Below are 26,244 nucleotides of genomic sequence, written 5' to 3'. Positions count from 1 at the left end.
TTGAACTTCCCCTTTCCATTTTCATGCAAGAAGTATTTATTGACTTCCTTAAATTAAGCACTTAGACATTGGGTTAATTTTTTTTTTATCATCATAATTAATGAGTGCTTTTCTCTTCCCATTTCTAGCGTGGAATTGGATTTTAAACAGCAAGAAGATAAACTACAGCCAGTTTTGAGAAAACTTCATCCCATTGAGGAAACTCAGGTTGCACCTTTGCCTTATTCTCAGGAGAGCTACTCCTCTACTCCCAAGCAAAAATCCAAAACTGAATCAAAAAAGCATGGAAGATGGAAACTCTGGTTCCTTTAACCCAAGTCCATGACGTGTGCAGTTCAAGGCCTTCTTTGACAAATATTTGGAGTTGTATCCATCGTCTCTGACGGGATCTTGGTGGAAGGAGCAGCGTCCTGGCCAAGGGCAGCGTCCAGTTCTCACCGCGTGTACCAAAAAGGCCTTTGTAGCGACGGACTCACGCCCAGCAGCACGGGCTTGGGAACCCCCTGCCCACTTCTACCTGCGGTTTGCCAATGTGGGATGTAAAAGCTGAATGGAAATTTGGACAAAGATGGGAAGTAAAACTGTTTCCCTCCCCTCCTCAGATCCGAAAGCGTGGCGCTCCGACCCGTTAAAGCGTAGGCCGGCATCCTGCTCCTCCAGGAATGGTGGAAGCCTTTTGGGGGTCTGGGTTGTTGTCTCTGGACAGCAACAAGGGGGAAAAACAGCAAGCAAGCCTTATGTTTGCAGTGGTGTTGAGTTTTACAGCTCCATGTTGATCGGGGAGTGCAGTTTTCAGCACAGAATTCCTGGACAAAGCACAATTTTTCCGCGGCCCGCGGCCGCGCCGATCTCCGAGATGTGACTGTGGTGTATTCTCTGCCTTCATGCGATGTAGACTCCAACCAAGCTCTCACATTTCAACCTCATCTCTGGTTTAGCTGTGTCCTCACCACCAGAAGAACCACTCTGCTGCTCAGCCCCAGCGGGGGAGCGGCCAGAAACCTCCCAAAAATCAGGCCAGCCTTTAAGCACCTCCAGCTCACGGGGTCCAGGCCATGGGACAACCCCTCGGTGTCACCTTGGAAAGGTCTCAACCACACAGGAACAAAACCCATCTCCAAAACAGACCCATCCCAATCCGGATTGTTGGCCTTTGCCATGGGTTAGTATTTTTTCCTAAGAGTCTTTAGAAAACCTCTCCACTGCTGCAGAAGGCACCAGGAGATGTCCAGGCTGCAGCACTGCTTGGAAGGAGCTGAAATTGGAAATGCTATTTATTTATTTATTAAGCTGCTCAAATGGGTTTCCCAGCTTATTATAGTTTATATCTCGATCTATTAATTGTACTCAGTAATTGAAACACTTAGGAGAGAGATGTGAATCAGATTTTTCCTAATTTGGTTTGTTTTTTTATGAAATGGCACTTAAAATTTTGCTCTGACTTATAAACTGCAACTTTTCCTTTAAGTATTTGCTACTGCCATTAAACTTGCATCCAAAATGACCATTGGTGGAAAAATTCCTCATGCTAGAAGTGGCCATGGAGTGGGAATCTTGTCTTTTGTTTTGGTTTGGGATTTTTTCCCTGAGGATTTCAGATCATTTGAGTGTTATGTGACAAACTGGGTTTGAAATTGCATCCCCTGTAGCAGCAGGAAGGTACAAATTCTTCAGCCTTTAGGTGTAAGGACCATGATCATTAATTTGCACAGACTAGAAATTTGGGGAAATGTTTTTCCTTTTCACTGTTTCTCCTCTTAGCTTAGCATCCAATTTACTCCTGAGAGGAAACTGGAGGAAAATAACCTAATTTTTTTCCCTTCAAAGAGCAAGAAAAGCAAATTAAAATGGGAAAGGAAATGCAGAAGATGCCTATGGCCAGCTCAATATTTGCAGTAAACCTTCACGAGGGCTATGAGCTCTTGCACAGAAGCAAATCCTGAAATTCTCTGGTGGGAGTTGAAGGATTAGGAAGGTGATCCTGTACACCAGGAAGGAAGTGCCATTGTATCATGTAGAAAAAAACCCATAATTTGTGTATTTTATATTGTTTTTAACTAAAATATAGAACTGTTTACAAAACAGCCCACACAACATGGCTTAGAAACCCAAATATTTCCAAACAAAAAAACACTTTTTTTTTTTTAAAGCAGAAAGGAATCTAAAAAATGGGCAGAAAAAGGAAAATACAGCAGTATCCATTATTTAAAAGAGAAAAAAACATTAATAACTAATGCACTCCTCCATGCTAACAGGCCTAGTGTTTGGGGTTTTTTAAAGAAATTAAACCAAGCATCTCTCCATGGCAATCAATTCCCAAATCCTCAGTGCCACCCCTCAGTAGCTTTGTGTGTGCAGGGACCCTGAGTGATCCAGAGCTCCTGGAATCAGGGGAAAAGAGGGAGGAAACTCCAACTGGAGAAACAAAGAGCTCAAAGGGAAAGTTCTCACGGCGTGTTCTCTACATGTCCAGGCTATTTTCTTAAGAAGTTGCAAATTTTTAATTTTTTACATTTTTTTAAACCTGGGGAAAGCTGACATTACCATAGAGTCTCGCTTCCAAATGACATCTCGTGTTCTCTGGTACCCTCCAATGTACTTTGTAATAAAATGTTTTTGCAAGTGTGTAAAATGTATCATAATTGTATTGCCTTTAGAATCACTCAGGCTCAGGTTAGATAGACACCAAGAGGAAAAAAAAAAAACAACTAATTCTTTAGAGCTTTTAGTTCAATGTGACAGAGCTATCTTCACCCTCATGTAGAAGATCTTGGAGGTTCTGATGAGGAGAATGGATTTTTATTTTCAATGTGGCTTTGCTGGATTCACTGGCAGTCCCCTGCACTTCATACACTGATTTTCTAGCTGCACTTCTCCCATCTCCTGCTTCAAAATACTTTTTAGCCAATAAATATTGCAGTGATTTTATATCCCTTGCTCTTTGCTGAGTCCTTCTAATTTCCACACAGCAACAGTTGCATTCTTTGGTTTAGAACTAGGAGGAAAACACTGTTCCTGTGAGTAGCACTTGGTTTCTTAAAGATGAAAAACAAAAATAACTGTAAAAATACTTCTAAAAAAACAGGATAAACTGAAAAAAAAAAAACAAACCACGATTAAAACTGGAAAATCCTACCATGGGTACAAAGTGTTTGCTTTTTCTTGCGTAAAATGCAAAACCACTGTCCATGCCTTTGATTTCACTCGAGGTTTGAAAGGTTAAATCACTTTTTCCAATCAAATAGGGTGATTTTTCATGAACCTCCCAACCAAGTCAGCTGTTAGATACACCAGGACCTGTGTATTACCACAGATTATACATTGCTGCTGGAATTGAGCTGGAATTGAACCAGATTGCCACTAAAAATCCAACTGCACCAACACCATTTTGTCTGGGAGAACAAAAGGGACCTGCATGAAGGTTTTTAATATTCCATAAAAGCCATCTGTGGTTCATTAAAATAACTGGAGTGCTACAATGTGTCCATTTGTTTAGGTGAGTGCAGCTCACCCATAAATGTTGGTAGGGAATGCAACAGGGATGGTCTCACAACACAAAAAAAAAAAGTTCAGTATTAGTGATGGAATAAAATCATGGCCACCATCCAAACACCACTTCAGTCTCAGTGAAATTAGCTTGCAATATGTAATTTCAAATGATTTTGAAAGAGGAGAAAGCATGTGACTCAATCAAGCAAAATATTTTTATGTGAAAGAAGTCTGGTGAAGAAAATGAGGTTTTTCTCCCCAATTTTGGAATCCATGAAGCATGACCTGGGCAGATTTTAAGGCACAGGAAGATAATTTACACCCAGATTCAACACCTGAACAACAGAAGCCCCAGAAGTCTCCTGTGACCATCAATAACTCCGATTTCAGGCTTGCACCTGTATTTTACATCCTTCTGGAGAGGCCTGCAGCCTGGAAGTGCTGAGAGATGGACAATCCACCATGGTGATTGATTGACTGATTATCCAGAGCTCCCCCATCAGTGCCACTCTGCTCTACACAACCCTCATCACTCTCCTTGTGTCAGGTGTCACCTGCACCCCACAGAGATTCCCCTTCTCAATCTCCTTCCAGAAACCTCAGACAGATGCCACAAATTCTCTTTCTCTCCTGATGGCTCCTGCATCATTTCTGTTCTGGTTTCACCTCACCTTCATCCCGGAGCACAGAGGGGAAAGCAGCAAAGTGGAGAAGATTCCACTCACCAGCAACACCACAAAGTCCTGTCCAGTGCTTCCCACCCACACACCCCAATACCCCAAATAACCCATTTTCCCTGGTCACAGCACTGACTTTGTTCCCCATACACCTTCAGATGTTTTCCAGAGCCGCTCTCCTTATGGACACACTCCTGGAAATTAACACCAGAGGAACATGGAATGGTTTGGGATGGAAGGGACCTTAGAGACCATCTCATTCCAACCCAATCTTCCCCTAGGCCAGGAGGTTTCCCTTCAGAAGTTACAGAGCTTGGTTTCCTTTGGAAATGAGGCACATCCCAAGCTGCTGACAGGAGGAGAAGGAGCAGCCATGGATCATTCTGGAGCTGCCACCGAGGCTGCTCTGTCCTGATTTACTGGACGAGGCCGAGATGTTGCCTCACGTGGAACCCAAAGTTGTCCAGAAGGCACCAGCAAAGGAAGGAGAAGGTTTAAAACCAAAGGCTCAAGGAAGCCTGCTCAATTTACTTCTTCTTCAGGCAACGTGTTCTTCAGTAAGAAAGGTTTTGTGGTTCTTTTCCCAGGTGATTTCTCCCTGGGCCAGGAGCAGCAGCAGCTCAAGGCAGGAGCAAAATTAACCTAAACCAGGCAGCTCGGAGCAGCAGGACAGCTCAGCACCCTCAGGCTGCATCTTGTACTAATAATAGAATCATTATATAAAATAAATATTAATAACATTAGAATCGCCTACTCAGAAAACGGATCAAGTAAAAACCACCAGTGAGACTTACAGAGGGAAAAATAGTCCAAACCAACAAGGATTAAAAATTGTTTTGCTAACAAAATTGTTGTCAAACCAGATTATAAACTTATCATTTATACTTCATTTTACTTAATATCTGGTTCTTCTCCTTGCAACTGGTCTCTATTTCAAGGTAATTCTCTTTTGAAGCTACAGGACAAAACTTGCTTTATTTTTTATCAAGGGGCTCACGTTTAAGGAGGAAAAAAATGAAAACCAAATGTGCAAAGCCAAAGGGGACTATTGGAGAATCCTTCCAGTTCAATGCTGCAGAAAAGGCTCATCCTGTAATTAAAATTTCTCACTTGAGCACTTCAATCCTTGACAGTCCTCCCCTGCTCATAAACTGCACTATGCAACATCAGGTTTTGGATGGAGATGGTGGCACTAAGTATTTTTCCAGGGAGAAAACATGCCAGCTTCAGGACATCAACAGAGTTATATTTCTAGAATAAAAAGTTGGTTATGTCCTGTATTTTACTTCTTTTAAAGAAATTATCATTACTTTAACTCTGTCAGATATTTAAAATTCCTTCCTTCCAGCCACCCTGAATGGTTAATTCTCTACTACAGGTAAAACAAAAAAAAAAAAAAAAAAAAAAAAGGAATGTCATTGCGTCATTTCATCCCAAATCTGATGTAAGAGAGGTCAGGCAGTGCTTCCTAATTATTATTATTATTAATTTTACTGCTCCTACTTTGCTGACGCCACAAAAATGAGTTGTGGCTGGTTATTTAACAGGGGAATCTCCTCAGCAAAGGCTGCATTGTAAGGTAGGAGTAAGTACTCATTAAAAACACCCTGAAATCTCAGTGTTCATTAGCTGATTATGGAGGCTGTGCGTGAGGGATTCCAGGCTGTGCTCAGGAGCACAATGCAGATCTTGAATATCACTGCTCTGAGTTCAAACACACACAAGTCTTCAAATCTACTCTGCCAACTGCAAAAGGCATAATTAACGTTTTTAAATATCACCTGAACCACCTTCATCAAAACAGTAATTAACTCTCATTCAGCCTGAAACTGAGCAAGTTAAAATAACACACGAGTCTTCTGACTTCCTCGCACTGCTGCATCCCAGCACTGGAATATTCTGTAGGAATGTTCTGCTTGGAACCATTTCCCCACAGAGGTTGTGGATTCCCATCCCCGGAATGTCCAAAGCCAGGCTGGACAGGGCTTGGAGCAGCCTGGGATAGTGGAAATGTCCCTGCCCAGGGCAGGGGTGAAATAAAATGAGCTTTAAGGTCCTTCCAACCCAAACCATCCTGGGATTCTATGATTTCTTGCTCCAGCAATGGATCTGGAGATCCATTATCCCTTCCTTACAACAAAACCCCAAGTTTTGTTGGAAAACAAGTGGGAGACCAAAACTAAGCCAGTGGATGATGCACCAAAAACAAAATGAAACTGCAGATTTGCCAACACAGGCACCCCCAAATGCCAAGGAAATGGGCAGCAGCAGGTCAGGAAGAAGTGCTGAGGACACAGAGCCCTGTGCCAAAAATCACTGTGTGCAAAAGTCAAATATCACTGTGTGCAATTACAGGGAGAATTTCAATTGGGAAGGAAAGAGGAGATCAAAAAACCAAGTTGCTGATGGACTCATCTATCTGACTAACAATTAACCCCATGGTAAGAAATCAGTGCATTGAGCCAGACTGACCCAAATTGATGCAGAACTGAGGGACAAGTGCCCAGACACAGCACAAACCTGGCCCACTTCGAGCAGTTCCCTGGAGAGATCAGCTGCCAGCTGCACACAGCTAAGAAAGAACACAAGAAAAAGGCAAACACACACAGAGGCTCCCAAAAAACACACAGAGAGACCCCCAAAACCACACTCAGATCTATCCCCATCTCAGATATCAACAGGCCTCGGGATTTTTTCATTATTTAGTCCTATATTAATTAATTAACAGTGGAAAAATTCAAGTGTAAGGCTTTAAAATCACAGTGTTAAGTCAATAGGGTCACTTGCATCAGTCCTTCCTGTAAACATAATTTTGGGCTCTGTTCTTCAGTCATTTGAACACTCACCTTGGTTACCTCAGTTTAAGTCAAAAAGACAAGTAAATGCTTGTGAAGCAGTAACAACAGCCAAGTCTCATTTCCACACTTCTCAGCTGGCTAATTACCAATACTACATCATTTTGGTGCACACAGATATCAATCCTGGCTCACAGAGATTTTTCAAGTTTTGTTTTTTTTTTGCTCTTCCCCTGTGTCAACCACAGCAAAATTACCAGGCAGTGCTTTCCAGCTTCCTGAGCACACAGAGGAGAGAGGAGAGGAGGTTTTGATTGCTTTGGGTCACCTGGGATTGCAATCCTATTACAGGCAGGTTGAGGGAGATGTGACAGAGGTGTTTGAGTTTACTTACAATGAGCTCCGAGTCCCGTCCCATGGAAATCACAGTTCTGTTCACTGTCCTCAGCAGGTTCTCCATGATGATCTGGACATGGCGTTGTGTGGGGCCCTGGGGGGACAAGGAATAAATCAGGGACAGCTACAAACAACAGACAGCAACACAACTGAACCATTTGTGCTGCCTTTCAACCCACCTGGTCTGGTGGAAATTAAGTAAAACATCACTTGCTGTTGATCACAAGGAGAGAATGGGTTTAACAAAGTGCTATTCTGGTAATACATGTTTCTGATAAATTAAAACGTGCTGCTACAATGTCAATGGAAATGCAGCCTATGACATTTAGTTACCCATTAATTCTTCCCCCAAGTCATTTTTCCAACAGCAAACCCCCACAGACATTACCAGACGGGGGGGGGGCTGTTCTGCAACAGCTCAATTAAAGGAAGAGAAAAGCAAAGCAAACTTTCATTAAGGAATTGCCAATTTCAGTCAATATTAGAAGCAATCTACCACTACTTTTGACAGAGTTAAAATGATTTATTCCAAGCAGCTTTTAAGGACAAATCCAGAAACCTCACATGGAATGATGGGCAAAAAATGAAGCCAAAAACACCACAAGGAGAAAGAAGCAGATGAGCTTTGCTCCCATCTTTTACTTTATGGAGGAAAAGTAGATTTGCATATTTGAAGGATGACCCACCACCAGCACAAACTCACCCAGGAGCTGGTCCTGCTGCCAGGATCAGCCTGGGAGAGGGTGGAGCTGCAGGTGAGCCCCTACCAGGAGAGAAAAGCAGCCAGCAAAGAGAGACAGGAGCAGCCAGAACCAAATTCCTCCTGTAAAACACCCCCCTCTCTGAAGCAGCCACACAGAGCTACTTCCAAAAACAAATAAAATCAGAGCAAAACCCCCAAAAAACCCAATTAAATAAGATGCCAGAGAGGATGTGAGTAGCTGACCCCTGAGGTCCCTTCCAGCTGAATTAGTGTATGATTCTACACAGCACTGAAGGTTCAGGCAGCAGCAGCAGCCCAAATTTCAGGAGAGCATCAAATCACTGCAGCTCTCTGGCAAAGCACCAATGTTTGTATGTTTGCTGAGGTCAAGAGAAAGCAAAAAAAAAGAGACTATTATACAAAAAAAAGGGATATTACACATGCTGCACGTCTGGGAACCATGTCAGCAACAATACAACTCAAATGCATATTTCCCAAAATGCCCATGGGAGAAAAGAAAAACCACCAAAACACATTTTCCACCTGGAAAAGGCCAGGCATAGTAAATGAGGAGGGTTTAACTCTTAAGGACATTTATTTCTTCACTATCTAACCAGAAAAGCTGTTCTGGATGTGCCTCAGAAACAGTGCTGTGCTGGATGTGACACACAACAAAAACATCCTCATCACTGCAGAACTGAGAGTTAGAAAAGGCTGGTTAGGAGGTTATAAAAAAGAAAAATAAAAATCTAAAGCTTCAAGAGTTACCTGCTTAATTCACTTCACTAAAACAATTTCTGTGAAGCGTTACTCATCACAGAGCAAGCCCACACTCACCACGTCTTTCTTGTAGAGCACTTCCAGGATGTTACTCAGCAACTGGCAGCAAGCCTCCAAATCTTCTTGTCTCTCCAAGTGATACTTGAGCTGGTCTGTCATTGTTGGCAGCAAGATTTCCCTGCAGTCTGCACACAAAACACGAGGTTACAAACACAGCTTTCAGGGCCTCCAGGCTGATGTGCTTCAGAGTGCTTACATAAGACACAAAAAACAAAAATCAGGAAAAATAAATTAACTTCCAGCTTTTCAACCAAAGCCTCACCTCACCTTACAAACCTCTGCCTCTGAACTGCTCCAACCTTTGACCATTTGCTGCTGTTAAAAAAACAAAAAATCCCCTTCCCTGCTCAAGTACTCAGACTGCTCCTACACAGAGGGAATCAGCGAGTCAAAATTAATTACTAATTATCATAGAAATGACAGCCCTGTGAACAGCCTGGTTCTGCAGATCTGCCCCAGAGATGCCCTGTGATCACAGCCTTGTGCCTCTGCATTTGGGAAACTTCAGGATATGTTGCTCCCTGAATTTTGGACTAACATGGGAAGGAAACAGCAGATGAAGCAAAACCCCACAGGGCAGAGGGGTCGTGCAATGTGAACTGTCCCCACATGCAGGGGAGGGGAGGAACCCCAAAGCCCAGCTGCTGAGCACTCCAGGAAAGGCACAGAACATGTCTTTGCAGAGCCTGGGAGGTGAATCAGTCTTTAATAACTTGAAAGGCCCCTAATTAGAGGGCTGAGAATGTTCCCCAGCCCTGCTGAGCCCCACTGCCAGGGAGGGGGCAAAGATCAGTTTAATATCTGAGTCACCTCTGAGCTCCACTGCAGTGCTGGAGCTGCTCTGATCAATGGGGGAGGCAGGAAAGCTGCATTTCTGAGAAAGGGAAAACTGATTATTTGTCCCAGTGCTTGGTCTGGAATGACACAACCAGCACAGAACACTCCCTTCCCTCGGGTGGAGCTGGCAGGGCTCCTCAGCTCCCACCTGGGGCTGCTGAGAGACACGGGGGAAACAAAACGGGCTGGGAACTCCACAAAATCATCCCAAGGGTGAGGAGGAGCAGCTGAGGGAGCTGGGGGGGCTCAGGGGGATCTTCTGGCTCTGCACAACTCCTGACAGCTGAGAATATTGAGTGAAGGACACAGGGAATGGCTCCCACTGCCACAGGGCAGGAATGGATGGGAGATTGGGAAAGAATTCCTGGCTGGGAGGGTGGGCAGCCCTGGCACAGGGTGCCCAGAGCAGCTGTGGCTGCCCCTGGATCCCTGGCAGTGCCCAAGGCCAGGCTGGAGCAGCCTGGGACAGGGGAAGGTGTCCCTGCCATGGCAGGGGTGGGATGGGATGAGCTTTAAGATCCCTTCCAGCCCAAACCATTCCATGGCTCTGTGATGTTCCAGCCACCCCAGTGCTGTGGTGACACCTCCTAGACCAAGAGGAGATTCTCAGTGCATCTTTGCTATGAACTGTTCTGCAAAACACCGAGCTGCTGTACTCTGCATTGATTACTTGGAAGCTCAGAGGAGGAAAGGTGAGGATGAGGAACCCTCACCACCCTGCCTGCCACAAACACCCCCAGCCCTGACTGATGGGAACCTCCATGGTCCAGAACATCATGTCCTGCTGCCAAGGCAGCTCAGGATCTGCTGCACAATGATCACAGACAATGGTAATTCCACATCTGTTCTAGAGCAAAGTCCAGCCCATGGTGATTTACTGTCAGAGGGAATCAAATATTCATCTGCACCAAAGGATGCTCAGCAGGAATTATCAATTAGCAGCACCCAAGGAAACCCTTCAGTGAACACAGGAGCTCTGCTGAAGGTGAATACACACCATAAATTTGTGTCAATAAAACCATTTTGTTTCTTGGGACACTGATAAATCCATTTATTTCATGGTTCATGTAGTTCATGTGGCCAAAAAAATTTAACCAGTGCTCAGTAACTTTGTTTCCACTCCACAGCCTGTGAGTTGAGTCAAAACTGAACAATAAGAACTCTTATAAATGCTGGGTGTTGTCTACTAATATTCAACAGGCTCAAATTTCTCACGGAAAAATCCCTGGATTTTCTCTTTGGAACTCCAGCAGCTCCACAGCTCACTTGGCAACCAGCTGGAAGTCACTTGGAAAACAAGGCAACAGCAAATCCAAACAGCTCCATAGGACAAAGCAAATCAGACAAATCACTGTTTACATAAAGCAAACCTTGATGCTTGCAAGGACAGGACACTTCATTTAACTCCCAACCATGAGCACTAAAAATATCCACTAAATTATTATTAAACTGCTCCAGACTCAGGGAAAAAATTCTATTTACGCCTTTTTGTTTAATTTTTAAGTAGTGGAGTAAAAATTATACATAACATTACAAATATTATGTTATTATATGGTGGTAGGGATGTTATTTATATATTCATTTACTTCTGGAAAAGTTTATGTATTCATTTACAATTCAATACATTCAAAGTATTTATATATTCATTTACTACTTCTTTACTATATGGAAACATTTATTTCTGTAATTACCACATGTTCCTATTTGTGTTTATAAAAATGAATAAAATAATTTTTAAAACTGTATTTTAAACTATTATATTACTAATAAACTATTACTGTTTTTACTATTATATCACTTTTTTTTTAGGATACACAAACCCCACCACCAGTCTCCATTGTGATCCAAGGTCCCAAACTCTCCATATTTCTCAGTGAATCATCCAACATTCAACAACACCACTAAATCAAAATGCTTCAGCAAACTGCTTCACACACTCCCCCTTTCAACCCCAAATCCTTCAAGCTTCACAAATTCATATATTTTGAATTTTAATTCCTCTGGAGACACACGTAAATCTTCCTTGGCCTCTCAGAACACAAATTAGAGCCTTTTTTCTCCACCAGAAACAGGCTGATGAAATTTGCTGTGCACTTGCCAGCCTTCCCTAAGTCCACAATCCTGTAGTGCATATTGCTTTTAGAAAAGAAAAATCTCATTTTTGCAATAGCATCCAGGATTAGTTGACAGCTTATATGGAAGTATTCCCTATCAGTTTAAAATTCCTCAATCAGGGAGAAGCAGAAGGGGCAGCCAACAACATTTCAGTAATGAACTCCAACCCACAGAGCGAGGAACAGGAAAACCTAAATTTTAAAAATGCTGTGGGGATAGAGGTTTGATTCATTTTCAAGTGAATTTGAATGTTTATGAAAGTTTCCCAGCACAACTGGGGTTTCAGACACAAACTGCAGAGAATGATCATGATGAAGGATCACAGTGAGAAGATCAGAGGGATGGAGCCCCTCTCCTCTTGAACAAAGCCTGGATGTGGCACTCAGGGCTTAGCTGAGCTGGTGGGGCTGGGCTGGACTCGATGATCTTGAAGGTCTCCTCCAACCTGGTCATTCTGGGAAATCTGGGAATTCCTGTGAGGAAGGGCTGGGACACCTGGGGGTGCTCACCTGGAGAGGAGCAGCTCCAGGGAGAGCTCAGAGCCCTTCCAGGGCCTGAAGGGGCTCCAGGAGAGCTGGAGAGGGACTGGGGACAAGGCATGGAGGGACAGGACACAGGGAATGGCTCCCACTGCCAGAGGGCAGGGATGGATGGGAGATTGGGAATTGGGAATTGTTCCTGGGAGGGTGGGCAGCCCTGGCACAGGTGCCCAGAGCAGCTGGGGCTGCCCCTGGATCCCTGGCAGTGCCCAAGGCCAGGCTGGACACTGGGGCTGGAGCAGCTGGGACAGTAGGAGGTGTCCCTGCCATGGCACTGGATGGGATTTAAGGTCCCTCCCAACCCAACCCAGTCTGGGATTCTGTGACAGCAATGCCAAGAGAAGCTTTACCAGCCACACTTGGTTTGCTGAATAAAAATCCCCAGACACCCATGGGAATCCCTGACTGGTTTGGGTCAGTGCAGGTGCTTGGAATCCCCATCCCAGCCCCACCAAAAGCTGCTGGATGTAGAACATTCCTAACAGGCAGTGACAGGATCCCCAGCTGAGGAGCCTCCTGATAAGATCTCAGAGCCATTAAGCAGCACTGATCTGTCAGCGAACCTGCCCTGGGCCCCGATTAATCACCCTCCCATTAACACAGATCCATTTAAATTTCTCAGCAGCTCAATAATGTTGGACTGCACCATTCCCTGCACCCTGAAGGGCTGAGTTAGAGAGTCAGGTTTGAAAAACAAACCAGCCACACACAATTCCTACCTCTCCCTCTGAAGATGGAACTGCTTCAGTAAGGGAGGGCAAAGATTAATATGGTAAACGCACCATAACCTTTCTCAGGAGTGTGTTTTACACTCAATTTCTTTTTTTTTAGCTGAGTTATCTCCATTTCTTCCTCCCAAGGAGCGTAAAGGATGATCACTGATGTTACTGACTTCTGCCCCAAAGTCCTGGCAACCTGAGAGCAGCCAGGAGAAGGGAAAATCATTACACAGTGAGCCGAGAATGAATGAAGCAAATGAGAAACACTGATTAGAGCACAGCTCTCGCCAAGAAACAATAAATTCTTCTTGGGGATATCACTTTACCCAGGTCCCAACACCAGCAACCCCACTTGAATTCCTCCTTTCACTTCTTGAAAATCCAGCACTTCAGGGCTGAATAACTTCAAATCATTTCAGAAGTGAAGACAGAGCCTGGACTTGCTGTTTCCACCAAATCTCTACACATGGTGACACAGGTCACCTACACATGGTAACTGTTTTTCAGAGACTGTAAGAGTGCTATAAAACTACCACAATGCCAATCCACCATGATTTTTTAAACTGGAACCAGCAAAATTTGTTTTATCAGCACTCAGCAGTCTCGGCTTTTGTGATCTGAGAGCAGAATCCTTCCAAATCTCCTTTCCCACTGAAGCAGTGCCTATTTGCTCCCTCATTACCTTCCCCGAGAGCACACAAACACTTTGTTTGGGTCAGTTTAACCTGCAGCCAGCCTGAAAAAGAATCAAGTGTTTCACCTCAAAGGAGGAAATCTGTAGGACAAGGGCCTGAGCTTATCTTTCACTGGCCCATTAATGGGAAAGCAGAAAATAACAAGGCATGGATGACAGCATCCTCTAAAAAGGTTTCTGCTTTCCTTCAGCCAGGGAACAGCTTCAAGGCACAGAGGACATCCAAAACCTCCACTTCCCCCACGCCAGTCCACAAAAGCTGAATTGATGATTTTTGATAAACCCCAACACAAATTACAACAGGGCCCAATAACCTGGCTGTTTTGTGCCCTTTGAAAATAACAAATCCCAACGTTTTTTGTAATTTTGCCCTTTCACTTCTTCGCCATTTGTAACCTGCAGTCTCAATTAGGATTTTCTTCATGCCCAAGGCCAGGCTGGATGGGATTGGAGCAGCCTGGGATAGTGGAAGGTGCCTGTGGGAATTGGAAAAACAGAAACTCCCACAGACACTGAGGGGTTTGATCTGCAGCCTTGGGAGAAGCTTGGATCGGTGTAAAATTACAATACACAGAGATTAAGCAGAAAAATCATAAACTCCTATTTCTAGAGTTGTAAGTAAGAATATGCCTTAAGTGAGAGAGAAACTGCACTGGTAAGATGGTGAAGGGTTTCTAATGTAGGGGTGGGGCTGTATGGAATAAGCTGAGAGTTTAGAAGTTATAGCAGAAGCAAATGTGTGCCTGTGAGACAGAAGCCCTTTGGACAAAAGCATCCAGAGTGCAGCAGAAGGGAGCACAGGTGATGGGTCAGAAAAGCAAAATAAACCCTCTGGCAACTGTCCATTGGGTTAGAAAGTTCTAGACTGCCTTGTAACAAAGAACTTGTGACTGCTTTGAGCTATGGCTGAATGCTTGCCCCTCTGAAATCTCAGGGCCTCTGAGACTGATGTTTGTCTGTGCAATAAATCATTCTTAGCCTGAAAAATAGTCCCATCCCTTGTTGGAGTTCTGGATGCTGAGAGTTTCAGACTTTCTGTGCTCACAGGCACTGACCCCCAAGAGAACACTGCAGTGACCTGAGGCCGTGGAGATCATTCCAAACTGGAATGATGGAACTGGGATTGTGGGTGTGGAGTTTGATTAGAAGTGTGTGATATCACAGGGTGGAAAGCTTAGAGTTTGGGGTTTTAGAACATAGTAATGTCTATGAAGCAAGATGGAGGTTTTAGGGTGAAGGCAGGTTGGTCTTCTTCACCAGTTTTGGTGGTATTTTGTAATTGGACAGACAAGTCCACAGTGTGGACTTTGAGGGATTAGTTATTGGGTTAAAAGTGAAAATAATTTAGGTGTCATTTCTTAATTGGATAGTTTATCTTTAAAAGACCTTGTAACAAGAGATAGCTGGCCATCTTGTGCCTTGTTAGTGAAATACTGCAGAACTCACTGCTGTGAGGCTGAGACATTGATAAGAAATATAAACACTGAGTTTGAATGTGAACTGTCCTCTCAAGTGCCTTCAATCCCAGCCTCCACAGAGGAGGAAAAAAGAAGCCAAAACCAGCAATGCCTCCATTATTAGTGGTGACAATGACAGGTGCCCACCAAGCCAAGGGCAGCACTGGACAGGCTTTAAGGTCCCTTCAACCCAAACCAGTCTTGGGTTTTCATTTTCCATCCTGTCCTTCCAGTGGAGCCCTCAATGTGTCCCAGGCTCCACAGGGACAGCAGGAGGGACCAGGCAGGGGACAGGGACAGGGACCAAAGGCTGGAGCTCTGCCTGCTCACCGTGCTGGGTGAAGAGGTCGCTGTGCACGATCTCGATGAGGCAGTAGAGCTTCTGGATGGTCAAGCGGCTCACGGGCACGTTGAGGATGAACTCGGTGAAGAGCTTGCTGCACACACAGGGAAAGCAAAAACCCATTGAACAAAAGCAAAAATCTGCTAATAATCCATCTAAAACCCCATTAAAATCCATGGAAAAACAACTGGACACAACCATCCATAAAGAACCCGACACACAACTTCCTGCTCTACGATGAGCAAGCTCCATTTTTTTGAGATATTAAAAAAAAATCAGAATTGTGAATGGTTTTCAGCAAATTTCTTCAGTTTTTAACGTCATTTCTTTTGTTCCCCACCCTTTTATCTCAGTTTTAGACTCTTTGTCCATGTTCCATTTAAGGCTTTAGGTTTCAGGTTTGCCTTGCCTGTGCTTCATGTCAATCAACACGTTCATGGTTATGGATGATAAAAATAAGGTGATAATTAACATTGTAAGCTACCAACAAAAAAATTAACCATTAAAAACCCCCAGAAATTGACATTTTAGGAAAAGGTACCATCACAAGACTCATCAGCTGAGCTCCCACCTAACACTGACAAAACTTTTCAATAATTTTGCATCCCTTCCTAAAATTTTGGGTTCTTTGCTTTTCCTATTGAGGCTTAAGTCATCCTCAATTTAAATACTCTCAGTGTTTAATTGCAATTTGTACTGGTAATACCACAGGAAAATGCAGAACTTGGCCTGTTTTAGCCCAAGGGTTACATTTTTTCTCTTTTCCCAGGAATTTTGCTGTCACATATCAAAATTATTATTTAGCTCAGAAACTCTACAAATCTGGACTTCTTAAGCCCAGGGAAGTGTAGATGTAGAACACTTCACAGTCCCCAGGCATGCAGAAGGTAAATGCCAAGTTCCTCAGGCCACTGGAATATTAGACTAAGATAATATTTGTTTATTTTATCCCTGCTTTATCTCTTTTCCTCCTTCTGACATATCAAGACCATAAAAATAAAGCCAGACAAAATTTAGAAGGGTTTGTGCAGTGAAATCAGAATCTAAAATGGTTTTTTTTCAGTTTGTAACAGCATCATAAAAAATGAAATTGTATTTTTCTTTTTAAGCTAAAAGTTCTGTTGAAATGCTAGTTTTTATTTGCTTTTCCCACTTTTTTTTCCTTAAATATTCTGCCATTGTCCTTTTTATTTACTAACAACACTGCCATGTTTATGAGCTACTGAGACATCGATCCAGCAACTGAATCACTGAATTATTTATTATTTTATTATTTACAGGAAATTTATACTTTAAAGAGCAAAGCATCATGGTCCAGCTTAAGAGTTTTGATGGCAGCTGCCTGATTAATAACTCTTGCTAATGGTTTGTACTGCAAAGTTTGCCAGATATTTGTAAGAAATTATTTTTTAAAAACAGGCTCTTTGTGTAACCCTTAAAAATACCTGCAAGGGACAAAAAAAATGCAATAAAATCAAAGTGATAAAACTTCTCAGGTGATCCATATTTCACTGTCTCAGTATATATTTCTTTATTTTTATATATAGTAGTAACATGTAAAAATGAAATATATAGTGTATGTTTTTATGCTTATATATATGATATGTATTTTACATACATGTGTATATTTTATATATATCTTTATAAAATAAAATTAGCACTCCACACTTAATTAACTCTACTCACCTGAGTTCCTTTGGATCAAACACTAATTTCACATCATTGACAATTGCTGGCAAGTATTTAAGTGCTGCACCCTAAAAAAAAAACAAAACAAAAAACCCAAATTAACACAATTAAAGAGTCTAAAGGTGGTGCAAAGACTGCAAGAAGAAAATCACTCAAGAGGAGGTGGCTTTGGTTTTACCATTTTCTGTGACACCTAAGCTCAAACTCAGTGAAAATTTAAATTTTAAACTGATTTAGAATAAGACAGAGGCATGAAATGTTCATGAACTGAAGAAACCCAGACCAAAATTAGAGATTTATAAGCTCCTTCTAAACATTTCACAGAAACCTTTTGGTTCCTCTAATCCCTTTATCCCCATCTTCTGTTGGGCACTTTTTCATCCTCCTCCTCAGCCATGCTAGAGTTGTTTGGGTTTAATTTTCACTCCACTACTTAAAAATTAAACAAAAAACCTAATTAGCATTTTTTCCCCTGCAGTAAATTCTTGGTAGCCACAAATGAAACCCTGGCTCTTCCCAGCTCCCCTTGAAATCGCAGCTGCCGCTGCACAGCACATGAAAGAGCTCGGCAGACACAAACAGATGTTTAATATTTTAACTGTTTGTAAGGATTTTTACTCGTTTTATCTTTTTCTTAGGAACAATTCGTAGGTACTGCATGCACTGAGCACCAGACTGGGGAAAAAACTCAGAGTAATTGAAATAGAAACCAGAACAGCTGGACTTGTCTGCCCCACCTTGTGTTTTATCAATTAAATCAAACCGTTTGATAACAGGTGTACTTCTGCCTGAGAAGAGGCAGGGTTGGATGGGAGATTGGGAATTCGGAATTGTTCCCTAAGAGGGCGGGGAGGGGCTGGGATGGGATTCCCAGAGCAGCTGGGGCTGCCCCTGGATCCCTGGCAGTGCCCAGGGCCAGGTTGGACACTGGGGCTGGAGCACCTGGGACAGTGGGAGGCGTCCCTGCCATGGCAGGGGTGGCACTGGGTGAATTTTCAGATCTTCCCAACCCAACCCCCTCTGTCACTGTGATGTGAGCAATGATTGTCATTTACACCCCCCAGCTGGGCACACATTTCCCATCCCCAGTGGTTTCTGCAGGCGGAAGAGCCACAGGAGGAACAGTCGAGGAGCCGACACAAACCCAACTCCTTTCTTTTCCACGAGCTCCCCTTCCCTGCCACAACCCCTGCCACTCCACACCCAACCCCAGAGCGCTCAGAAGCAACACATCAATGCTTTGGTGATGCCCAAGGAGAACTTCAAGAGGCCACCAAGGCTGAGGCCCCTCCCCAGAGGGAACCCCCAGCCTGTCCCTGGGCTGGATGCAGATTTCAGAGCACCCAGTTCTCAGTCACAGCCCACTGAGGCCGTCAAGCTGGACCATCAGCCATCCCACATCTGCTGGAAGGACTCCTGAGCTGGGGACTCTGGAATTCTGCAAAGGGAGCAGTGATGGATGAGGGCTCCAATGACCAGCTAGGAACCACAGGCAGCAGTGGGGTTTATTTGCTGATCATTCACATGCACGGAGCCATCAATGTTTAGTAACACATCTTAAAAGAGAGCTCGCATTTTATATCTTGAATTAAAATTTCACACCGAGCGTAAAAATTAACACTTGAATGGCTCTAATGAACTAATGTGGGGTAAAACTATTTACAACAGCCATTTACAGCTTGGAGCTGCAACAATTAGCAGTAACTGAGGGTCTACTTTATGGACAAGCCAATTAAAGTTTAATTCTGGAGATTTAAAGAAGATTGTGGAAGTATATTTCCCAATTTCCCACCTCAGCTGGCTCCATTATGTGACAAGATGATCAGACTATGAGGCTGTGCAGCCCCGTGATTAAATCTGTATTTGTGCAAGACAAAGGGCTAGTAAAATAATTTTTTATTGGTATTAAATCAAGTAGAAGGGCAGCTCTTGCTGTAGATCTTACTCTGTTCAAGCTGCAGCTGAAGTAGATTTTCTGTGAGCAGTAGCTCCATTGCAATGCTGGTTATTCCCAGGACACTGCAATGCATAAATGAGGAATATGAAACTCAGCAGATAAAAATAAAACCTGTTCTTGTCTTTCCATGTAACATCAGGAAAAAACAAATAAGCATCTGGTTTGGGGGAGGTTTCTCCAATTGAAAGAAATTAAATTAATTACTTTTCACTCCTGATCAGCACTGGACAAGGGCTCCAATTCCTCATTTCCACAAGAAGCACACAGCAAACTAAGCCCAAAATCTTAATTCCATGGTTACACAGGGATGCCTTAACCACGTGAAAATTCCAACCAGCATTAACAAACCGCAGTAGTGAGGAACCTCAATGCTCACTCCAACAGTTTTTTGCAGTAATTTCCCTGTGATCACACAAGAAGCACGCCCAAAGCTGGCAAGATCAGTCTCACACACGCACTCCATAATTACACACCGTTTCAAGCTGGGCTGCAATAAAAACCTGACTGCCCCAAGGGGCTTCTCTCTTTGTGCAAAACCAGTGACAAATTATTCCCACCCTTATCAAGTCACAAAATCAGTCATTTCCAGTACTACAAAGAACACAAATAAAGCAGCAAAGGGGGAGGATGAAAAGGAGTGAAAGCAGCAATGAGCCAGTGTGAGGCATAAATAATGGATATATTCTCCCCGAGTTGAATTTCCTCGTACACTCACTGTTCTGTAGGCTGTGGGGTGTTATTGGGATTTTATTTTTTTGCCCAGGCTGTGATTCACATGGCTCAGCATGACATCAGCAAGGCCATGGCAGCCTGCAGCCAACTCAGAGATGCTGTGGCTCATCCTCTACATCCCAACCACACAAACACACATTAATTTCCCCTTCATGAACACCACAGCTGTGCGTAAAAGGAATTATTCCACAGAAAGTATGGGAAGAACCGTGAGCTGACACTCCCTCTGAGCAGGAGCTGCCAAGAGAAGCCATGGAGCTGCTCAGTGCCTCAAGGATGCCTTTAAAAACTGTGAAAAAGGCAATTTACTGGGCCAAGAAACACAACTCACTAAGTGAAAATACTCAGGGCCAGAAAAGTCAAAGCTTTGCCTTAAACAGAATAAATTAAGCAATAATTGATAGGCACAGCTCTCTGCACAGCCAATGCAGGGGATGGCAATTCCCAGGATTTATCCTTCCATGGACTAATTCCAACTCATTCCCTCAATCATCCCAACCTGCTGTCTGTCTGGAGCAGGACCCTTTGCTAAATTTCAGATCAATTCATTGATAGGCTCCTAATGACTTCCCAGCTAATTGTGCTCCCCCAGACTTCTCCACGACCGGCAGCCAAACCACGTTAGTGTGGAAGGAACAAATGCAGCGTTGGTATCAAAAGATCACTTGAGTGCAAAAACCCTTCAGGTGAGTAAAAAAGCCAGAATAAGTAAAATCAGGAGCAAGGGAATTGTTATTTCCAACAGTAGCCCCTCTGAACATCAATTAATTGAACAGCTAACTGTGTTCTCCTGAACTTGTCCAGAGCTGGCAGGGAAGTCACATTTGTGTGGAAGGAACCAACTCAGTGTTGGAATCAAAAGATCATTTGAGGGGGAAAAAAAACCCCTTCAAAAAGACCAGAGTAAAGATCAGGAGCAATGGAATTGTTATTGCCAGCAGTGGCCCCTCTGCACATCAACGGCGAGTCCCCTGCACTGCCCATCCTGCTTTTTTCTCACTGACAGTTCATTTCCAGACAGGTTTGATGAACCAAAAATGGGTAAAGAATGGGATCCACCATGAGGAAATTTAGCACATTGCCCAGATGTAAAAGTTCAAAGAGTTTCTATGGCTAAAAGTTTATCCGAATTATTTATCCCGATCCTCCAAAAGGAATTTTTCCTGCAGTTTTTTGCTGGGTGGGGAAAACCTCAAAAAAAATTCACTTTGACACTTGCATATTTAAATAAGAGTAAACTTCATTTATTTATTGGGACAGATTGTGGCCCAAGTTCTAAAACTACCAGGAGGAGCTGCTTTCCAAGGAAATTTCTGGAGTTTTTAATTTCTTCACAAAAGGATGAGAGGACAAGTAAAAGCCTTTTCTTTGTGTCATCAAGCAAATAAAAACATTAAAATAAGACAGGGAAACCTTGCTAAGTACCTTACAGTATTTCTAATAAAATTTTGGATAACAGAAAAATGAGTTTTAATCATTTACTTTTGCTTGGTACACAGTTGACAGTATGGTGAGAGCTCTTAATATAACAGTGAAATCACCTGTGTGATAAATACAGTAGGTCACTGGTGAGTGAAAAGCAAGCAGGACAGAAAAAGAATCTTGTAACAGTGGAAAATTATCCCATTCTTGGGCTTATAAATGGAATGACAAAAAAAAAATGTCACAAAAGCTTCTTTGCAGTAGATGTTTAAATAAAAACTAACTTAAGGTTGTCATTAGATTGACCAAATGACATTTGTAAAGTATTAAACAAAATGTATTCTGAGCAGAACACCACAGCTTTTTTTCTGAGGTTTAAGTTCAACTCTTTGTAGTGCATAAAAGAAAAAAAAAAATCCTTAATTTAAAACTGCCATTTTCCAAAGCCATTTGTTGCCATCAGCACGCCTGGCCTCCAAATTAAGCACAGAAACCCTTCTGAATTCTGATACTCTTCTGAACTCTTTTGTTTGACAAAGCAATAAATTTGTTTCACCTGACTCCATTTGAGAACATTATTTTAATGTCAATTTTCATCTTTTGTGCCATTCAACAAAGCACCTCCCTTGCACCCCAGCATTATCCTGGGTGCCATTCCATTAAACTCACCCAAACCAAAGGAAGCCCAGTCAGCAGCCGGATCAAACAATATCCAGCAACACCTAAACTCAATAGCTGAGATTTGCCCCAGCCTAGAGCAGTTCTTCAGCCCAAAAACTAAAGCAGTTTTTATCCCAGTTGCAAAGCAGCACTTCTGGCACTTAATTCAGTGTACAACAGCCCTAATTCAGGCCAAAAGCCAGCCCTAATTCAGGCCAAAAGCCAGCCCTAATTAAAAAAAGCCAGCCCTAATTCAGGCCAAAAAGCCAGCCCTAATTCAGGCCAAAAAGCCAGCCCTAATTCAGGCCAAAAAGCCAGCCCTAATTCAGGCCAAAAAGCCAGCCCTAATTCAGGCCAAAAAGCCAGCCCTAATTCAGGCCAAAAAGCCAGCCCTAATTCAGGCCAAAAAGCCAGCCCTAATTCAGGCCAAAAAGCCAGCCCTAATTCAGGCCAAAAAGCCAGCCCTAATTCAGGCCAAAAAGCCAGCCCTAATTAAATTTAAAAAAAAAAAAAGTCCTAATTAAAAAAAAAAACCCAGCCCTATTTCAGGCCAAAAAAATCAGCCCTAATTAAAAAAACCCAGCCCAATTTCAGGCCAAAACCCAGCCCAATTTCAGGCCAAAAAGCCAGCCCAAAGCACAATGACAAATAAATATCTTTTGGACATAGTTCCCACAAGGGTTCTAAGAGACAAAGAAACCTCAATCCACAGCTGCAATTTGTTACTCAACTCATCTGATGTTTAAAAAGAATTCCACCTGTTGGAAAAGCCCTGCAGATTAACACAGTGTTCTTCTCAGGCACCTTATATTTCCCTGCCTTCATTTAAATACTCTTCTGTGGCTTTAGCAATAAATGCTGAATATTAAAGGACAGACTGGACACTGAGAAATGTGTTAGAACTGAGCAGAATTCTTAAGAACCCACATGCACAGGAGAATTCACATTAAAAAATGATCTTATCTTCCACCCCAGCTCTCTGTGGCCACACACAGGGTGATTTTCTAGACACAAAGTGCTCACACCTCCTTAATCCAGATTATTCACAGCTCCCAGCCTTTTCCCAGCCATCCTGAACACAATCAGAACAGGAAGTATCAGAGGGGCTCTGATGGTTTTTGGTTTTTTCTTTTTGGTTTAAGGTTGGGATTGAAAGTGTTTGAGATGATTAATTTTTGTTCATTTAGACTTAGATGTTTATCATTTTGTATTTATATTATAGTTTTACAAGTCCTGAGTTCCACAGCATTCTATTAACAAGCTACAAGATCACAAACTACCTTTCTCTATAAGGTATTTTAAGGTTAAACTATCTAATTAAGAAATGACACTTAAATTATTTTCACTTCTAACCCAATAACTAATCCCTTGTGTCCTTCACCACAGACTTTTCTGTTTAATTACAAAATACCACCCAAACCCATGGAGAAGGTGAAGAAGGATCAGCCTCCACCCTAAAACCTCCACCTTGCTTTATATATATTCCTATATTCTAAAACCTTAAACCCAAGTTTTCCACCCTGTGATATCACACACTTCTATTTAAACTCCACACCTATAATTCCAATTATCAATCAATTTTGGAAGCTTCTCCATGGCCTCAGGTCACTGCAGTGCTCTCTTGAGGGTCTGTGCCTGTCAGCACAGAAAGTCTGAAATTCCCAGTATCCAGGGTTCCAACATCTCCTACTCTTGTTTGAATTATGAATATTGCTTTGACAGTTTTGAATATATTTGACAGTTTGGATATATTGAAGTAGATAAGGTATCATGTTTTGTTATTTAAATACTGGGTTTTCACTGATTTATGGGTAGGATTGTGTTATTTAAGGTAAACAATGAAGTAACAATGCATGAGTATGATATTTGATTTAGGTTTTTCTTGTTTTAATTTAGAGAGGATTTTTTTGTTGTTTTTTCTTAATTTTGTATTGGGATAGGTTAAATGTAAATAAAATTTTCATGGTTTTATATTTTACATGAATTTTTGAACTGTAATATGATTTATGTTTTTGTTAAGGTTTTATGATAATTAATTTTGGTTATTGTTATTATTATTATATTTTTGTATTGGTATAAAAACTTAAACTTTATCATTTTTTGTGGGTGAAATATAAGATGCTAAGTGTAGGTTAGAATTTTTGTGTGATTTATGTTTGCTGAGCAGGGTGCAGCTCCCTCCACTGCAGGAGGAGCTTCTGTGGCTCCCAAGAGATGCAGGAATCCCTGACTAAGGAATATCTGCAATTTTCAACCATGGCTCCCGGGCTCCAGCTGAGCTCACGCTTCAGCAGGAGAAGGTTAAGGAAATAATTATCATGCACCAATTAGCAGAAAGGAGGAATAAACCCAGCAAGGCTCAGCACACTTGTACCCATTAAAAATGCATGCACACACCAAATGCTGCTCACCTTATCTCAGCAGGTTCCACCCTCAAAGTGAGGCTTGGAAAACAAAGAGGAAGCTCCCCTTGCCAAGCTGCTCCTGCAGCCCTGCCACCCAGCAGGAGAGGGGAATTCTTGTTATTGAGGGAACAGCCACAGCAAAACCTCAAAAACAGCTCAAATCGCTGCTTGGATTCCCCTCTCCAGCTTGGACAACCCCACGCCTTGAAAAACTGCAGAAGGCAGCCCTGAAATGCCTGTCTCCACTACAACACAAAAAAAATCCCTAAAATGTTATTGAATTAACTAAAAAACCCAACTTCTGCATTGTTCTGAACATTGTCATTTTTAGCAGTTCACTTTTCCAACTTCAAACCTACAGCAATTATTTCACCTGGGGTGAGAGTGGGTTTTAGTCATTCTTGCACCTCAACATTTTAATTCCAACACGTTTGAGTATATAAAAGGCAAAAGAAACGAGGTGTAAGCACCAGTAGAGTGCTAGCAAAGCTCTGCTCAAACCACATCCCAAGATCATATGGAATTTCACCTATTTATTGCAAAAATCCATAGCTGAAGTAGTACCACACAATTTAAAAATAATGTTATATATATAACATTATATATAAACATATATATATGTTATATATATATTTAATGTTATATATATATATAAACCCTATTAATTATCCCCTAAGACTTTTTGAACATCCATAATCCTAAAAGAGCTATAAATTCCAAGCCTCTTTCAGTGCTCTACAGCCTTAAATCCTTGGACAACTCTGAGAGTTTTCTTTTGAGGACATTTTTTTTTTCCCCATGCATGCACCCAAAGCCTTGAAAAATTCAAATTAAAAAGATAAAATTAAAAATATTGAACAAGTACAGTCAACAGCAGCTCAGCAGCTTCCACAAGGACATAAATATTTGAATAGATAAAGAGGAATCCTTGCTAAGAATACAAGACTGCAGTCTTTCATTCTGTGTCAGCTTGAAGGCTACTCCCCCAGCAGACAGGAAAAATAATCCAGTCAATCCAGCCCAAAAAGTTGGAAACATCTCTGAGAAAGTTTCCAGTGGGAGTTCTGCTCCAGGGTGATTAACTGTAAAGGAAAATTCCAGTTTTTGCAAGGAGAAATGGGAGCAGTGGGATGGGTGAAAGAAGCACCTGCCTTGTTTAATGTCAAGCACTTTAATTTTCTGTGTAGGTCTTTGCAACTTCTTATCTCTCTCCAAACTCACTTATTTTGTCTACACTTATTTAGCTCCCCCAATATTTATAAAAATCAGTGGGAAAAAAAGTCTAAAACTGCTACACAGCAAGATCTGCTGATCCTCCTGCACAACACAGGGACCTGGGGACTTACCTGTTTAAAATCATTGATTTTCCACAAAACTTGAACAGATAAAGAGGAATTCTTTACCTAGAATTCTATCTAGGAATTCTTTATCTAGACACTTTCCAAAGTACCCAACAGCACCAGAATTTCAGACTGGTTTGGGTTGGAAGGGACTCAAAGATCTTTTTCTACCCCTGCCACGGCAGGGACACCTCCCACTGTCCCAGGTGCTCCAGCCCCAGTGTCCAGCCTGGCCTTGGGCACTGCCAGGGATCCAGGGGCAGCCCCAGCTGCTCTGGGCTCTCAATTCCTTCCCAATCTCCCATCCAGCCCTGCCCTCTGGCAGTGGAAGCCATTCCCTGTGTGCTGTCCCTCCATCCTTGTCCCCAGTCCCTCTCCAGCTCTCCTGGAGCCCCTTCAGGCCCTGGCAGGCTCTGAGCTCTGCCTGGAGCTGCT

General features: G+C 42.5%; 2 protein-coding genes across 2 annotated transcripts in view; one reads left to right on the top strand and one right to left on the bottom strand.

Annotated features, from left to right (window-relative positions):
* Nucleotides 1–3,138, top strand: part of INSYN2A (inhibitory synaptic factor 2A) — a 49,721-nt gene extending 46,583 nt beyond the window's left edge. The window contains exon 4 of the mRNA XM_038141073.1: nucleotides 129–3,138. Coding sequence (XP_037997001.1) covers nucleotides 129–312 — 184 coding nt within the window. The 3' untranslated portion in view covers nucleotides 313–3,138. The remainder of the gene's footprint in view (nucleotides 1–128) is intronic.
* The window catches only part of DOCK1 (dedicator of cytokinesis 1), a 273,464-nt gene that overhangs the window by 178,986 nt on the left and 68,234 nt on the right, over nucleotides 1–26,244 (bottom strand). Inside the window, exons 24-27 of the mRNA XM_038141075.1 lie at nucleotides 17,291–17,361; nucleotides 15,592–15,698; nucleotides 8,898–9,025; nucleotides 7,356–7,451 (exon numbers count right to left, since the gene is read on the bottom strand). Of these exons, the coding sequence (XP_037997003.1) occupies nucleotides 7,356–7,451; nucleotides 8,898–9,025; nucleotides 15,592–15,698; nucleotides 17,291–17,361 (402 nt within the window). The remainder of the gene's footprint in view (nucleotides 1–7,355; nucleotides 7,452–8,897; nucleotides 9,026–15,591; nucleotides 15,699–17,290; nucleotides 17,362–26,244) is intronic.

This window comes from Motacilla alba, chromosome 6 (genome assembly GCF_015832195.1).
Source record: "Motacilla alba alba isolate MOTALB_02 chromosome 6, Motacilla_alba_V1.0_pri, whole genome shotgun sequence".
NCBI classification, from domain to species: Eukaryota; Metazoa; Chordata; class Aves; order Passeriformes; family Motacillidae; genus Motacilla; species Motacilla alba.
Note: the sequence above shows the minus strand (reverse complement) of the source record. Positions and strands in the feature narration are given on the sequence as shown.